Genomic DNA, 17803 nt, shown 5'->3' on the forward strand with positions numbered 1-17803 from the left:
TTGTTCGGTATTGGTCTCACCATGGTGGCATATTAAATCTTTCAGCTGAGCTGGAATTACAGGCTGATTGTTACTGCTCTCTGGCCCTCAATAAGGCAAACCTATCAGGAGGCCTGTCAAATAATTGCTGTCTTTGTGTCAAGCTGGCCTGTGGACACGAGACTGGGCAGGTGAAGATAACAAGAGCAGAAACTCTCAGCTGAAAGGCCACTGCTCCTTCACACTACCAGCCAGAGAATCACTGACATTTACACTTGCTGTCAATGGCGGATCAATACTCGGTTTGCTCTGCTCAGTGGCAGGCAGCACACCCACAGCTGTACACATCTGTTGTTCCCATCCTGGACAGCAGGTGGCATCTTAACTCCACCTTACAAGCCAGGAAGCAGAGCTAGTGTGGGAAATCTGGTGCCTGTTGCTATCTTGATAATCTTTCATGTGAAGTCGCAGCCATCATTTTCTTTTACAGTGAACATCATTATTTTCCAAAACGTTTTTAAATATGTTTTTCAAGATAAAAAGTATGTATTACAAATATCACGTAATATTAATTTAAATAAAGCGGTCAAATTCTCTGTTATTTTACGAGACATATTGACCTTGACACTGTCATAAGAGTATTTTTCTAAGAAATAGGACACAAAAGTTTTCCTTTCCTTTTTCTTTCTTTCTTTCTTTCTTTCTTTTCTTTCTTTTTTTTTTTTTTTTTTTTTGAGAAGGCCTTTTTCTTCATTACTTAAAAGATCTCTTTTCCCATATTTATTTATTTTTTATGTATTTATTTATTTTTTTTATGAAGCCTTTTTCTTCATTATGATTTCAGGACAGTTGAATCACCGTGTTTTACAAAAATGAATCAGTGTTTTTTATTTGCATTTTAATTTTAGTTAAAGTTTCAGTAATATTGTTGCATGCTTTTGTCATTTTTATTAGTTTTTTTTTTAATTTATCAATATATTTTTTAATTAATTTTTATTTAAGTTTAGTTATTTTCCTCTTTTACAGCTACAAAACTGACAATTCTAATTTTTTTATGGGCTATTGCAGTATTTATTATAAATGATTTATTCGTGCACATCCTTATTTTTTACAGTTCATGTGCCTTTGTAATTTTTAATCAAAATAACCTCCGTCTTGCAGCAATATCTCTTCTTTTCTCTGATGATGTGTTATTTGGCCCAAGGGTGGGACAACCTGTCACTCACATGAGATCGACCAATAGCAAACCACAACCAGTGTTGCCAATTTAGCGATTTTGTCACTAGATTTAGTGACTTCCCCGCCCCTTTGAGACTACAGTTTAGGAACAAATCTAGCAACTTCTTAGACAAACCTTATCTAGATTCTTATTTTGCCCACTGATCTATATTCATATTTATATAGATCAGTGAATTTGCCATTATGATGTCATCTAGTAACATTTAGCTACCAGTTTTAGCTACTTTCACTTGAAAGCAGTTTGCAACACTGACCACAACCATCCAATTAATTCCCCATTGACAAAATCAAGTCCCACCCTGCATTTTGAGAACAAAAATGAGAACTGCTGAAATAAAATAAGTTTAAGGTCTTTTTATAATTTACTTTTATTTCAAATATTGAAAGTGTTTTTTTATGGTTTTAGATTTATCGAACAATAATAATCTTGGAATACATTCATAGATCCAGACATTATCCATCACATTATGGAAGTAAAATGCGTTGCGATTCCCATTTCACGTTGACTTTAATCAACACAGCTGTTTCTGTCATTTTCACATTATTGGTGGTTTGAAACATTCTACACTTGTTCTCCACAGGTGAGAAGCCGTTTGAGTGCAAGCTGTGCCACCAGCGCTCACGGGACTACTCCGCCATGATCAAACACCTGCGTACCCACAACGGCGCTTCGCCCTACCAGTGCACCATCTGCCAGGAGTACTGCCCCAGCCTCTCGTCCATGCAGAAGCACATGAAGGCCCACAAGCCCGAGGATGTGCCCCCAGACTGGAGGATAGAGAAGACGTACCTGTACCTCTGCTACGTGTGAGACAGAGCCACAAACAGGAACGGGGAAAGTGGCAAGATGCGCCCAGGGACAATTCACCTAAAGGTTTGCTTTTGGTCCAGGCCAAAGACAGCGAGGGCGTGTGGTCAAACTGATGAAATGTGATGTGGATTTTTTTGACGTTTTGTTTGTGATATGCATTTGTGCACATTTTTAGGATGTAACTGCACTCACAAATGTTTCTGAAATGGAAATGTGATATGCGACAAAGGGATGTGAATTTTCAGAAAGTGTTAGTACAGTCCACCACTATGACGGGAATCCATTTGTCTGCATTCCACCTTGTTTATTGGAAAAATTCACTACATGATCATACTTGTTTTATTCAAATAAGGATTCCTGCACTTTTCCTCCATGGATGTAACCCATAAGCCATACATTTTTAAGACCCTATAAAATCACTTGTGTTGACATTTAGAGGAATAATAGGGATCATCCAATAGGCTTTAGTTACAAACATCACAAACATGATTTTAAATGGTCAAGGTCTGTTAAAGGTCAACATTTGGCGCTACACTGGCAACCTCTTAAAGCTAACAGACATGAACTCAAAACCTCAAATTTAGATTTCATGTGGTCTTAACAGAGCTATTCTGAGTCAAATGAAAACATGGACCAAAGCTTAAAACTCATATACATGATGAAATATAGGAGCTAAACACATTAGCAGATGAAATTATGTCCTTTTTAGTAAATTGCTCCCTTAAGTTCATTATTAGGCTTTCTAGTCCTCAATTTTAATGATTTTTTTTCATAAGTACGTGTGAGGAAATGCACAGGGTTGGACCCATTAGTCATTTTCTTTAAAGCGTAATAAAGTGCTTAACAAAACAGCTTTTCTCAGAGGTACATCCAAATTGTGCTGCCAAGCAACTGTAGTGGATGTTCAGGGACATTTATTCAACCTTAAATAACTACACTGTGCACTTTCAGAGTTTCAGAGGCCCTTTTTTTTGTTGTTTTCAGCACTACAGAGTGGTTATTCTATGTAATTTGCTTTCATTTCAGTCTCTTTTGCACCAAATAAAACAGTATGACAGTTGATTTCATTTTTACGTTCACATAGTAACATTTTGCTATTGCAGGCATTTTAGTCTAATGAATTGTTAATGTCGTACCCATAAAGCAGTTTAAGATTTAAAAAGAGATTATTTTTTAGAATCAAAAAATGAAATGCAGTATATGCTTCTGTGGATATGTTTTGCTTAGGATACTTTGTTAGTTAGTTAGCTAGACGTTATAGTTTGAGTTCTGTCATTTCTGTTCAAACGTTTTACTTGAATTGCCTAATTTTGTTACCTCACATGCTAGATTTATTTTTGTACTAGCTTTTGTTTCTCATTTCCTGCTGAGCTGCGTTTAAAAACTGTACAGTGCAAAGGAATTCATTGGTATCAGAATACCACATCATCAGACCCACACGGAATCCGAGAGATCCCGCAGATATAAGCACAATTGGAACAACCATTCTCAATGTTCTATATATTACATTTCTTTGCATTACATTTGCGTTACATTTACATTTAGCAGATGCTTTTATCCAGAGTTACTTACATCACATTCAAGGTATGTATTCTATCAGTACAGTATATATCTGTCGACCCTTATGTGTTTATGTTTTGATTAATTGGCAAATGATGACTGTAGCTCTTTACATTTAAAGCATTTTACTACGTTTAAATGTTTTCTACACTATTGAAGAATTCTCAAAAAAAAAAAAAATCTGTGGGGTTCAGCCAATTTTCTTGGGCAAAATCCCAATACACTCTAATGGCAATACGTGACTATTTTACGTTTTGTCGAATTGGTGGCTAATTCGTATTCATTTGTAAGATATCATTTGTACATTTTAGTATGATATGCTAATGACCAACTGATGGTTAGATTTCAGGGTGGACCTTCATGCTTAAGTTTTTCTAAAAATCGTATGTTACGTACAAATCACTTTTTATGAATTCATACAAAATTGCCACCTCATAAAAAGTTACGTTTTCTCATTAGGTTGTGTTGGAAATACCAACACAATCTCATGGGAAATATTTTAGATTTAATTCTTAATCTCATTTGTACGTTTTCATACGATCTTCTTACACCCCACTGACGATGTTCAGGGTTAGCACTTCATGCTTGCTTTTTTCTAAAAAATTTTACGTTTCCTTATAAATCAAATCGTACGAATTCATACGTAATTGACCGTACGAATCACATTGTACGAATTCATACACAATCACCACCTCAGAATAATATAATGGCAACTATTTTACATTTAATTCGTAATCTCATTTGTACGTTTTCGTACGATCTTCTTATAAACCAGTGATGGTTATGTTTAGCGGTGGGTTTAGGACTTCATGCTTACTTTTTCTAAAAATTTGACATTTCCTTACAAATCACTTCGTACAAATTCATACGTAATCGACCATATAAATTACCGTACGAATCACATTGTATGAATTCATACAAAATCGCCACCTCATAAAAAGTTATGTTTTCTCATTAGGTCGGGTTTGAAATACCAACACAATCTCATGGGAACTATTTTATGTTTAATTCGTAATCTCATTTGTACGTTTTCGTATAATCTTCTTACAAACCAGTAATGGTTATGTTTAGGGGTGGGGTTAGGGCTTCATGCTTGCTTTTTTCTAAAAAATTTTACGTTTCCTTATAAATCACATCGTACGAATTCATACGTAATCGCCACCTCGTAAAATAGGAATCAACGTGATCGTGAATTTCGTGAGAGGACAAAAATTTTTCACCCAAGCAAATTTCGCAACGTGTTCAAGTTGGACATGTAAATTCGCTGCTTTGACCAACAAAAAGCTGACTTCTGTGTGAGTGGCGCTTCATCGCAACAGTATTGACAACGGACAGGATTTTTTGCCCACAAAATTTCACTAATGTGACCGCACCCCACATGCGGATTCCGCCTGGGTCTGCTCATTATTCAGTGGTATTTTAGCGTTAAGCGTAGTACAAGTGTGCATATCTGTCTCTCGGCCATCTGTTTCAGGGCTACCTCTACTCTGCTCTCAGTTTTGCACTAAAGCAAAAGCACACTTTTGTTTTGCTTGTAACTAGCATTTTCATTTACACCCAATCTCATGTTTCCATTCGCTAAAAAAATCCCGGTTCGTTCGTTATTATATTTACACTCCTTACAATGAAACATATTCAGACTGAAAGGGTAGATGCATCCGATCTAGATAATTTTAGAGTAGCATTGAGAAAATGTTTAGTTATTAGATACTTGAGGGGATAAACTTGAAACAATGTGAATAAAAATGATCTTTTTATGTGAAAATTATTCAAGCGGTGAGTCATCTGATGCGTGCAGTTACGTGGGGATATTCGCTAGAGAAAACAAACGAATAGGTGATTTTCTGTGAAAATGAATCTCTCGACAAGAGCCAAACTCAGCACTTTGATAAGGGAATATGTTGTATTTTTGTATGGGGTATTGTGCGACCCTTGTTCTTTTGTTCATTTTGAGTGAGGCGAATATTTTTACAGTATCTTTTGCATTTGTGCTTGTTCTTGATTTGAGTGGAAAATTGTTTTCTTGTGCTTATTTTACAATGTTAAACATATACAAGTAGTAGATGTTTGTAAAAACATATTGTAGTCATTGCTGCTGGGTGTCGGTTCATATGATGATGATGATTATGATGATTCCACATTTTAAGTATAAAATGACTTTGAGTGAACTAATGCCAAGAGCTGTAGGTATACGACAGCGTCATGGAGCACAAGAGAGGTGTAAGACGTGAAAAATAAAGCTGTATCTGTGTGTTTGTATTGTGTTCACCGATCACTGTAAGATTAGAGTCACCTATAAGGTCTGTACTGGTCCTCGTGTGTGCAGTGTGAGTCAATGTGGTCAATTTATTCAGTGTTAAATACATGCACCAGTTAGCAGCAGAGAGGTGCTGTCACAGACACCCTGTAATGATTTGATACATCTTCTGCCCTTTGTATTTGTGTCTTTATGCAAAGTCACCTTGATATGAACTGTGCTCTTAGGCAATCAGGGATGCCTTCACTTTACCAACAGAACATCAGAAATATCAATTTTAGGATAAACACCCTACTTTTTCGGTCTTTATGGATACTGTGTTTAGGTTTGTAACCCCTTTCAGCTACTAACTCTTTTTTTTTTTTTAAGTCATCACAAGCAATAAATCTACAGGTCAGCATGTAAGTGAAAACTTGGCATCCCTGCTGCTGTATCACTGTGTTTTACTTTGCTTTCAGACAGGAAGTAGCCATGTCACTCAGTGCTCCCATATTTGTGCCATTGTTACACAAATCAATACTCGGACTGAGGATCCACGTGGGACCAAATGGCCATTTCGCTCCATTTGCCTTGTTCTAGCGACAAGACCGTGTTCTTGGTGTCGAAATGGTTTTACATTCGTCATGTTTTACTTTATTGTATTGTCTACCTCAGCACCAGTTCTTTGTGTAACTTTTAAAAGGTGCCCAATTATTGTTACTTTGTTTTGTGCATAAATTTTGTATTATAGCCTTGTAGGGTTTTTGTTCTTCTCTTTATTTCAGCATAGAGATGCTGTTTTGAAGCACTGTGTGGTGTTTTTGATGCTGCAGATAGAGGTGTAGATTCCTTTTCCCTTCTCTATGTGGGTTCAGACACATCTCTGTATACGTCAGTGTTCTAAAATAAACTTGTAACAGAAATGTCATGCGACTGAGAGTATTTTTTTCACCGTTCTAAGCTTTCTGTGTGAGAACTGTTGATTTTTTTTCAACAGGAGGGGGGAGATGTGATCATTTTTGTTTGACTAAAGTACTAGAGCAGGAATGTTGGGTTTGTATTTGGCGAGTGTGTCCTCTAGTGGCAACGTAATGTACTGAAACCAACATTAATGAAGACTTGCCATTCCAAAGCAAAAGCTAAAGCAATTTGTCAGTAGGAAGCAAGATCCTTCAAATAACACATATATGTGACATATGTGACCCTGGACCACAAAACCAGTAATAACTCACTTGGGTATATTTGTAACAATAGCCAACAATACATTGTATGGGTCAAAATGATTGATTTTTCTTGTATGCCAAAAATCATTAGGATATTAAGTAAAGATCATGTACCATGTAAATTTCCTACCGTAAATATATATTAAAAAAAAAAATTATATTATATATATATATATATATATATATATATATATTTAAGTAATACGTATTGCAAAGGATTTCATTTGGACAACTTTAAAGGTGCTTTTCTCAATATTTAGATTTTTTTTTTTTTTTTTTTTTTTGGACCCTCAGATTTCAGATTTTCAAATAGTTGTATCTCGGCCAAATATTGTCCTACCCTAACAGCTTATTTATTCAGCTTTCAGATGATGTATACATTTTTGAATTTTGACTGGTTTTGTGGTCCAGGGTCACAAATATCAAAGGTGGTAGATTAATAAATTAAATGAATCAACAATAATTAGGGTTGCAAAGGGGCGGAAAGTTTCCGGTAAATTTCCGGAAACTTTCCACGGGAACCTGGGGAATTTTGAAAATATTCCAATTTGGAAACTTAACAGGAATTTATGGGAATTTACGGGAATTTATGAGAATTTATGGGAATTAATTGGAAATTTTGGGAAATTTATATAAATGTATAATATTTATATAAAATGTATCATATACAAACATAAATATAAACATTTTGTTTGGTCATAACATGAAATTTCTTTTTCGCATTCAATTAATTCTAATTTAGTAAATATGTAAAATAAATATTTTTATTGCAGCAATTGTTATGTGTTATTTATTTCAGTGTCACATGATCCTTCAGAAATCATTCTAATATGCTGATTTGATACTCAGTTATTATCAATGTTAAAAATAGTTTTAATGTTGCTTAATATTTTTTTGGAACCTGTGATACTTTTTTCAGGATTCATTGATGAATAAAAGGTTAAAAAGAATAGAAAAAAAAATAGGAATCTATTCAAAATAGAAATCTTTTCTAACAATATCACCTTTTATCAATTTCACACATCCTTGATGAATAAAAGTATTAATTTTTTTCAAAAAAAAAAAAAAAAAAGGAAAAAATTACTGACCCCAAAATTTTGACCGGTAGCGTATATTGGTACAAAAGATTTCTATTTTAAATAAATGCTGTTCTTTATTTTTTTATTCATCAAAGAATCCTGAAAAAAAGTATCACAGGTTATAAAAAATATTAAGCAGCACAACTGTTTTCAACATTGATAATGGAGTATCAAATCATCATATTAGAATGATTTCTGAAGGATCATGTGACACTGAAGACTGGAGTAATGATGCTGAAAACTCAGCTTTGATCACAGAAATAAATTATATTTTAATATATATTAAAATAGAAAACCATTATTTTAAATTGTGGTTATATTTCACAATATTACTGTTTTTTTCTGTATTTTTGATCAAATGTGTATGTTATGGACTGGGGGAATGCACAGTGCATGCAGGGGGTGTGGCCTCAATAGCCCTGCAGTAAGTCGTGTGCTGTGTGAATGTCAGGGTAAAAATTCAAATGAAATTGCATTAAATCTGGTGGTTTTAACAAAAATTATGCTGCAAGATGTTTTTTTTTTTCAACTACATTTAAGTACCCTGTTATAGGCTAACCTGCAATTTTGCAAATTCCCCGTTTATTCCCATTAATTCCCGTTAATTCCCATATATTCCCGTTAATTCCCATGGAATGTTTCCAGCTTTGAAAATTCCCGGAATTTTGCAACCCTAACAACAATAATGTATGTAATGTATGTTAGATAAAATTATTTGAAAATTTAAAATTAAACACAAATTATTATAAAAAAAAAAAAAAAAGTAGCTGCCTTCAACCCTAAGTTGTTTTAAGAAAAACTGTTCAAACATGTTTTTTCTTGAAATATGTTTCTCAATAACTACAAACTAGTAGCGCTTACTCAGAGAGCTAAATTTACAGCTATAATATATGTATATTAGTGCTGTCAAATCAGTTAATTGTGATTAATCACATCTAACATAAAAGTTTGTGTTTACAGTATATAATGTGCATGTATATACTGTATGTGTATATATATATTATATATTAGGGTGGCCCTTATTTTTGGACTTTTGAAATCTTCTGCTCACACATACCCAGTCAACTCTCCTTCATGAGAAATGGAAACAAACCAAATTTCGCTGAGACTGGACTATGTTTAGGGTGTGCTCAACAAAATTGAAATTCCGTCTTAATGACCATAACAGCATGTAATTAATAATTATACAAGACCATTAGTAAATGGTGAATTAGGTTAAAAACGAGAACACAGAACAGTGTTGTTAGTCGTAAAATGTTAAATTACAATGCTGCTGATGAGAACTGATCTTTGAAAAATTGCGATATGATCTAGATCATGATGACAGTCCGACATATCCTTCAGCCACAAAGTTCTTGCAGACATAAAAGCAGAATGTTAAAAAGTGAAATTACTGTACTGCAAAGAAAGTGAACTTAGAACAAAGATGAGATCTGATCTAGATATTTATGACGATCCGACATTCTTCTTCATTTTTCTGGTGTGTTTCACTTCTTTCGCCCCTTGATCTTCTTCAAGGCCTCCCATTTTTTTACAAGGTCTTCGAACTTTGTCTTGGTCACTTCATGGACTGCACTGATGCTTCATGCTTCACTATACTCTTTTTTCCTATTCAAAGAACATTGCCAATGAAAGTGAAAGGAGAAAGTGACATGTGAAGGCCAAGTATGGTAACCCATACTCAGTATTTGTCCTCTGTCTTTAACCCATCCAAGTTAGTGCGCACACATTAGGAGCAGTGAGTAGTGAACACACACACACACACACACACACACACACACACACACTGCAAACCGTGGACACACACACCCGGAGCAGTGGGCAGCCATTATGCTGTGGCACCTGGGGAGCGATTAGGGGTTAGGCGTCTTGCTCAAGGATGCCTTAGTTATTTCCTGCCGGTGCTGGAATCGAACCAGCAACCGTTGGGTTATCTGTCGGACTCCATCACTGCCCACATGGAAATTTGCTGATAAAGACTCCTTGCTTTCAAACAAGTATACTTCATCCTGGTTACGCAAAGTGGCCATCTGATACCAGAAACAGTCAAAAGTTTATCAGTGAACAAAACCTTTGCTAATATCACCAATCAGATATCAAGTACCTGTTGATAAAAAGATGCATTCTTTGAGCATACCCTAAATGAAAAATTATCTGGATGGAATTTTGCACACATTACTTACTTCTAGTGGAGAAACAAATAAGGGGTGGGAGGTTAACATTTAAAAAAAAAAAAAAAAAAAAAAATTAGCTGATGTTTTTAAATGCATTAAAGTGTTAGGCTCAAATGATATTAATACAATACTAACTATTGAAGTATGAGGAAAATAGCTTTTTCAAGGTGATTTCACAAGCATCATATTCTGTTCAGAACAACAGCTCTACAAAGTCTTTTTTTTTTTTTTTTTTAAGTAATATGCCAATCAAATCGTAACCTCATCCCATGTGATTCACTTAGATGTTTACCTGTGGAATGGCTTTAAAGCCTTGGTGGCTCATTAGGTTTGATGACAGTAATTAACATTGTCATTAATTATTAAAACAGACCCTCTATTTAGCCTTTTAATTGCTAATAAGCATGTTTGTTTGGAAAGCAATCAGTGTGACTGAGGCATTAACTAACTGCCAACTGTTAACAGGGGAAAGACTGAACAAATGACATGCTGTAATGACCTGTGAGCTGTAATGAGGTCTACAGTGAAAACAGATGATTAGTCTCGAAAGACAGTGTTTTACTTGTACCAGCTTTTTCTTTAGTCACAGAAGACTTTGCTTTTGTGCAGGTGACCTTTGAAAAAGCTTTCATCCAACAGTTCTGGATTTAGCTTAGTAATGTTCGATTTGTGAACAAGTTGTTTTTTTGAACCGGGTCTTTTTAGTGAGCTAGATGAACCAGTTCACCAAATCAGACCGAAACATCCGGAAGAGTTCGTGGCTCAAGTCAACACTGATCCACAAGTTACTAAATCAAAACCCACATGTGTGGAGTTCGGGTTAGTAAAATAAGTTGACATGTACTTGTTACTTATAGTCATTATAATGTCTGTTGAGAGACCATTAAAATAAAGTGTTAGCAGATATTAAAGGGTTAGTTCACCCAAAAATGAAAATAATGTAATTTATTACTCACCCTCATGCCGTTCCACACCCGTAAGACCTTCGTTCATCTTTGGAACACAAATTAAGATATTTTTGTTGAAATCCGATGGCTTAGTGCATAGCCAGCAATGACATTTCCTCTCTCAAGATCCATTAATGTACTAAAAACATATTTAAATCAGTTCATGTGAGTACAGTGGTTCAATATTAATATTATAAAGCAACAAGAATATTTTTGGTGCGCCAAAAAAACAAAATAACGACTCATATGGTGATGGCCATATTTCAAAACACTGCTTCATTAAGCTTCGGAGCGTTATGAATCTTTTGTGTCGAATCATGATTCGGATCGCGTATCAAACTGCCAAACTGCTGAAATCACGTGACTTTGGCACTCCGAACCGCTGATTCAACACAAAAGATTCATAACGCTCCGAAGCTTCATGAAGTAGTGTTTTGAAACTGGCCATCACTATATAAGTCGTTATTTTGATTTTTTTTCACCAAAAATATTCTCATTGCTTTATAATAGTAATCTTAAACCACTGTAATCACATGAACTGATTTAAGTATGTTTTTAGTACATTAATGGGTCTTGAGGGAGGAAATGTCATGGCTATGCAGGCCTCACTGAGCCATTGGATTTCAACAAAAATATCTTAATTTGCGTTCCGAAGATTAACAAAGGTCTTATGGGTGTGGAACGCCATGAGGGTGAGTAATAAATGACATTATTTTCATTTTTGGGTGAACTAACCCTTTAAGCAGACAGTCTACTAATACTCTGATGAGAGTTTGTCATGGTTCTGCCCTGACAGCCTTGTCTGTGTTGTCTTTGTTTAATGTTTCTATGTTTGTGTTGTGTGTCAGCACATGGCTTTGTCTTTGTTTGTGTTTGCCATGTGCTCCTTTGTTCCCGCCTCCTTGTTTCTAGTTATCACGCCCTCTTGTTTAGTTGTTGTTCAGTCGTCGTTTGTATGAGTGTGCTCACCTGTTCCTTATGTTCCCTGCTCCCTTTCTTGTTGAGTTCTCGTTAGTCTGAGTGTTGTCACCTGTTCCTCATGTTCTTTGCTCCCTTGTATTGTGCACTCTTTCCCTCTTGTCTTTGCCAGTTTGTTAAACCTTGTGCCTCTGTGTACTAGTCTTTTGTTACTAAAGTCTGTAGTGTTTTTGTAGGAGTTACTTATATCCTTTTGTCATTCTAGTCGTGTCTTGATCTGCCTTGTTCCTAACCATCTGTCTTGTCGAGTCTGGTCCTAGTTGCCATGTCTCTGGTCTCCCCTAGTCCTGTCCAGCAGGCTAAGCTTCCCTGGCCGCTCTCTTGGTCTACCAAGCAGCAAGACCTGTGCAGTGCCTGTGAGTCCATGAGTGACTATCTTCTCGAACTGCGTGTTCCTGCCGGGACTACGCTGTTTCTCTCCAGTCTTGCACTGCCATACCATCTCTGCTCTCCAACCTCCTGTCATCCTGGGTTGGACTCAGCGGCCACTCTCTCAGCCTTCCTGTCATCGTGCCTCATTCCCTTCCTACTGTTTGGACTGTTCACCTCCTCACCTCAATATTTTGTCTTACGTCTTGTCTTATCAATAAACCTGTAACACTCATCCTGTGTTTGAGTCCTCCCTCATAGATCCCTGACAGAGTTAGCTTACATAGTTGCAAAGTTGCTTATAGTTAAGAATGTCTTAAGTGGACCATCGAAATAAAGTGTCCTATTTAACTACTTGTTAATGGGTTACATAATAGGCTACATACTGTATATTTACAATTATACCTTCATAATAACAGGTTGCTCAAATATCTGAAGGAAGTCATTATTTTTCCAATCTTTTAAAGTACTGTAGCTCAGTCTGAAAAATACGTTTTCAAAAGGAGACTGTAAAATTAAGGGACATTTCATTAAAAAATAAAAATAAAAATAATTAAAATATGCATTTTATTTTTTGACATAAGAAATATTTTATGTACCAACAATAAAAGTAATTTATTTACACAGAGAAAGACAAGATCATAAAATTAAATTTCTGAATTTTACAGTTACCACATTACAAGGTATTAACCCACTGCATCTGAAATGAGAGAATGCCATTTAAATCTAAAGTGAAATATCCCCTACACATTACTGTGTATTGGCTGAAATAAATTTGAATTAGATGCCAGAGGTTATATATTTCAGCTAAATTTTTATTTTCTACAACATATTTAATGGCTGGATTTTTCTAAAAGTATTTTTATGTTATGTTATATTACAGTATATAAATCTAAACTACAATATTAAAACACATTGATTGAGTTATAAAAAGTAGGCAATTTCAGAGAAGCTAGCAATAGCAAGCTAGCTTTGAAAGCATAAAATCCCACCCTCCCTTCAGAGTGCTCTCCAAAGCCACGCCTCCTCCAAAACACATGAACGCTACACAGCCAGAGCAGAGTCTGCAAAGCATCATGAATCATGGCGTTAAATTACCTCATGTCTCAAAACACATAACATTAAAGGGGTGGTTGATTATGATTTCACTTTTTTAACTTTAGTTAGTGTGTAATGTTGCTGTTTGAGCGAAAAACAACATCTGCAAAGTTAGGAAGCTCAAAGTTCAAAGCAAAGGGAGATATTTTCTTTTAGAGAAATTGCTTTTTAAGGACTACAACAAACTGCTGGTAGGGACTACAACGAGCTTCCTCCCGGGTTAGTGACATCACTAACCCTAAAATTTACATAAACCCTGCCCCCGAGAACACACAACAAAGGGGGTGAAGCCATGTTATTGCAATATAGTACATAACGCAAATGCAATAGCATGTTATAAAAGCAAGATGACAACATGACAAATTATAACCGTAATTAAACTAAACTATACCTGTTCTATCTTCATGCAGCATATATTCTCTGGCTCTGTAGGCATCTTACAACAGTTCCCACACGAGCGATTTATAGATTATCATGACAGAATATGCTAATAAATGACTTTAAGATATCCCACATCAGCTACATAAATTCATCTAACCATTCACAAACGCCCTGTTGCATTCTACATGTTGTCACTTCTTCTTGATTCTTTCCATCATTGTCTGACTCCAGTTTGAACATAAAAGGCTGGACAGTTTCTCACATTTTCAGTGAGTTTGCGTGAGCGAAGCTGCTAACACCAGCTTCCCTCTTCTTGGGAGCAGCAGCTCATTTGCATTTAAAGGGACACACAAAAACGGAGCGTTTTTGCTCACCCTCAAAAAGTGACAAATTTAACATGCTATAATAAATGATCTGTGGGGTATTTTGAGCTAAAACTTCACATACACTTATTTTATATCTTGTAAAAGTGGCATTATATGACCCCTTTAAATGAACATAAACAACTTAAAGAACTCTGGCTTGTACCACCTCACTCCTGCAGATTCATTTCGCCATTGATATTGTTGCCATAAAAACACATAATTCCGAGGATGTGAACGAGTAGAATGTCATGGGTTGCCATCTCTTAAGGGGGCAGTTGTGGCCTAATGGTTAGAGAGTTGGAATTGTAACCTAAAGGTTGTGAGTTTCGAGTCTGAGTACCAGCAGGAAATGTAGGTGAGCAAGGAACCTAACCCCCAATCACTCCCCAGGCGCCACTATTGTGTGTGAAACCTACTTGGATGGGTGAAATGCAGAGCACAAAATCCGAGTATGGGACACCATACTTGGCTATACATCACGTCACTTTCACTTAATTATGGCAAATACGACATGAAAAAAGGCAGCTGCTGTTTGTTTGTGGTGCTCAGGGACTGTCTGTCTACAGCTCTGCGGAGGCATGGATACATACGTTGACAGGCAGGCAGGATTTTTTGGTCCTAAGACTTCCACAGATCATTTTTTAATATTTAGACCACTTCTATTATTGATTGCTATCAGGATGTAAAGATAGTTTTCAACCAATATAACAAAAAGTGTTTATGAAAAACATTGCCTAAAGTTTTTCTAAAGGTAGTAATAAAAAAAACACCAACACACATTATCATATTCTTTGACTAAATCTATTGTCAGATTCATCCCAGATGACGAAATCAGCACTGTGTTATAGAAACATCTGCACTGATGACATATGAGTGTCTGTAAACAAAATAAGGTCCAGCCCATCTAAAGCTCTATAAAGAAAGGAGAGATCGGAGGTTCTGAGCTCATCACCACTTCCACCTTCTGACTTTCATTTTTTTTTTCATGGCTTATTTTTGCTAACATTATGAACTTAACACTAAACAATTTGAGCAGTACTTCTAGTTTGAAAGCGTTAAATGAGAAGCCTTTGCTTGTGCAGGTAGTGGTGGGTATTCTCCTCTATGTGAACGGACTGATGATTTTCACCTTTCTGAAGAAGGAGACCTTCAGGGACACACGCTACATTCTGTTTGCTCAGACTCTTTTTGTAGACTCTGCTCTTATGCTGTTGGCTGATTTAACACTTATGGGGATGTTTTACCAGTACCCTGTGCCCATGATTCCTTGCTATATGATCTGCTCACTTATGACTTTGCTCTCTCTTTGTTCACCCATAACTCTTGTAGCGATGTGTTTGGAGCGCTATGTGGCGATATGTTTGCCTTTAAGACATGCCAGCATCTCTACCCCCAAAAACACCTCCATTGGGCTTCTCATCATATGGGGTGTCAGTTCTGTTCTCCCACTGTTTATTCTCATAGTCTGTTTTGCTTATCTTCCTCCAGGTGTCATGTTCTCATATGTTGCATGTAGTGTGGAGATCATGTTACAGGTAAAATGGCTGGCGGACATGAGGGCAGCGACGCTACAGCTCTTATTCATCATGATGTTGTGTATTATTGTCTCCACCTACATCAAGATTATGATCGCGGCCAGGTCAGCCTCATCTGAGAACAAGAAGTCAACAAATAAGGGTCTAAAAACTGTTCTTCTCCATGGCATTCAGCTGCTTCTGTGTATGGCGCAGCTTATAACCCCTTATATAGAAATGCCTTTATGGAAATTAGATGTCATGCTGTTTATAAATGTAAGGTACTCAGATTTCATTTTGTTTGTGATCTTGCCTCGTTGTCTGAGTCCCTTAGTTTATGGATTACGAGACAAAAAGTTTTATAATGCTCTAAGATATTATGCCTTTTGTGGCATTTGTCTGGTTTGTAATCAGCACAAAATAAGAGATGGTAAAACCTTGAATGATACACTAAGCATTTCCATACACAATTAAACCTCACACAATATTGTTTCATTAAAATAAACAGCACTAATGTTTAGCATTCATTTTAATCATATAAAATAACTTGTTTATAAATGTACTTTGGCTTGCAGCGGGTATGCTATTTATGACAAAATATTTATTTAAAAACATTTAATTAATAAATATAATTATATAATTTAATGTTTAAATATTTGTAATACATAACTTACAATAACTTTGTAATATATTTAATAATCTAACTCTAAATAAACCTGTCAAATATAGCATTATATATATATATATATATATATATATATACACACTCTATATATAGCAGCCAAAATTGATGTACAAGCCTTGGAAAATTGACATCTTCACCCTTTATTCAAATTTTATTATTAAAAATTTGTTAATCTTGTAAGCATATTGCATAGTTGTGCTTGGAGTCAATTGTTTTATTTGTGATAAAGCAATGAAACATGCCAAATTGTGCAGACATTATTTTTGTGTGCATTTTGGACAATTAAGTTATTTGTTTATTTATTTATTTATTAACTCTGTACCAAAGAATCTCTTGTATCCAGTATCTGTTCAGAATGAAAAACCATTTTAACATGTTGACAGACAATGAAAAAGACATAGGCCTACAATATAAGATATAAGTCTAGATTGTGTTTTTGGTGTTCTATCACAAGGCTTTAAAATAATAAAATATTCAGGTAACTTATAAACGACTCGGTTACATAGGTAACCCTCGTTCCCTGAAGGAGGGAACGGAGACGTACATCGGACAGACCGACGAATAGGAATCTTGCTAGAGAGGCCAATCTGCTTCGAGTGTAACTAAACAAGCCAATGCACATTGGCATGCAATCATATGCATCAGCTGCTCGCCTCGCAGCGCGGGTATTTAATTAGCAGCAGGTGCGTTGCATCTTCAGGTTTTTGCTGAGGAGCCGAACAGGTTAGGCGGCAGCATCAGCGGGGTACAGTGACTGTGGCGACGGGACGTACGTCTCCATTCCCTTCCTCGACACGAAGGCTATAGAATCTAACGAACGTGTTAGGTGTCGCTCAGCCTGCAGCTCTACAAATGTCTGTCAGCGAGGCGCCACGAGCCAGCGCCCAGGAGGATGCAACACCTCTCGTAGAGTGAGCATGCAACCTGAGCAGGCAGGGCACGCCTTGCGCTTGGTAAGCCAAGGCAATGGCGTCCACTATCCAGTGGGCCATCCTCTGCTTGGAGACAGCCTTTCCCTTCTGCTGGCCTCCGTAACAGACAAAGAGCTGGTCTGAGGTCCTGAGGCTTTGAGTTCTGTCTATGTACAGTCGCAAAGCGCGAACTGGACAGAGCAAAGCTAGGGCTGGGTCTGCCTCCTCCGGGGGCAGCGCTTGCAGGCTCACTA

The 17803-nt window shown here is 36.3% G+C and overlaps 2 protein-coding genes across 2 annotated transcripts in view; both read left to right on the forward strand.

Annotated features, from left to right (window-relative positions):
* zbtb16b (zinc finger and BTB domain containing 16b) overlaps positions 1–6751 on the forward strand; it is a 63377-nt gene extending 56626 nt beyond the window's left edge. Inside the window, exon 7 of the mRNA XM_051862319.1 lies at positions 1800–6751. Coding sequence (XP_051718279.1) covers positions 1800–2029 — 230 coding nt within the window. The 3' untranslated portion in view covers positions 2030–6751. The remainder of the gene's footprint in view (positions 1–1799) is intronic.
* Positions 6752–15446: 8695 nt separating this feature from the next.
* Positions 15447–16427, forward strand: LOC127496084 (odorant receptor 131-2-like). Its single transcript, XM_051863696.1, has one exon. It carries the CDS (start codon positions 15447–15449, stop codon positions 16425–16427), a length of 981 nt encoding a protein of 326 aa, XP_051719656.1.
* Positions 16428–17803: the final 1376 nt, after the last annotated feature.

The sequence above is a fragment of the Ctenopharyngodon idella genome, chromosome 15 (assembly GCF_019924925.1).
Source record: "Ctenopharyngodon idella isolate HZGC_01 chromosome 15, HZGC01, whole genome shotgun sequence".
Classification (NCBI taxonomy): Eukaryota; Metazoa; Chordata; class Actinopteri; order Cypriniformes; family Xenocyprididae; genus Ctenopharyngodon; species Ctenopharyngodon idella.

What these genes read in the sequence shown, in the direction of transcription:
- LOC127496084 (XM_051863696.1), top strand. Translation starts at nt 15,447, where the DNA reads ATGAACTTAACACTAAACAATTTGAGCAGTACTTCTAGTTTGAAAGCG.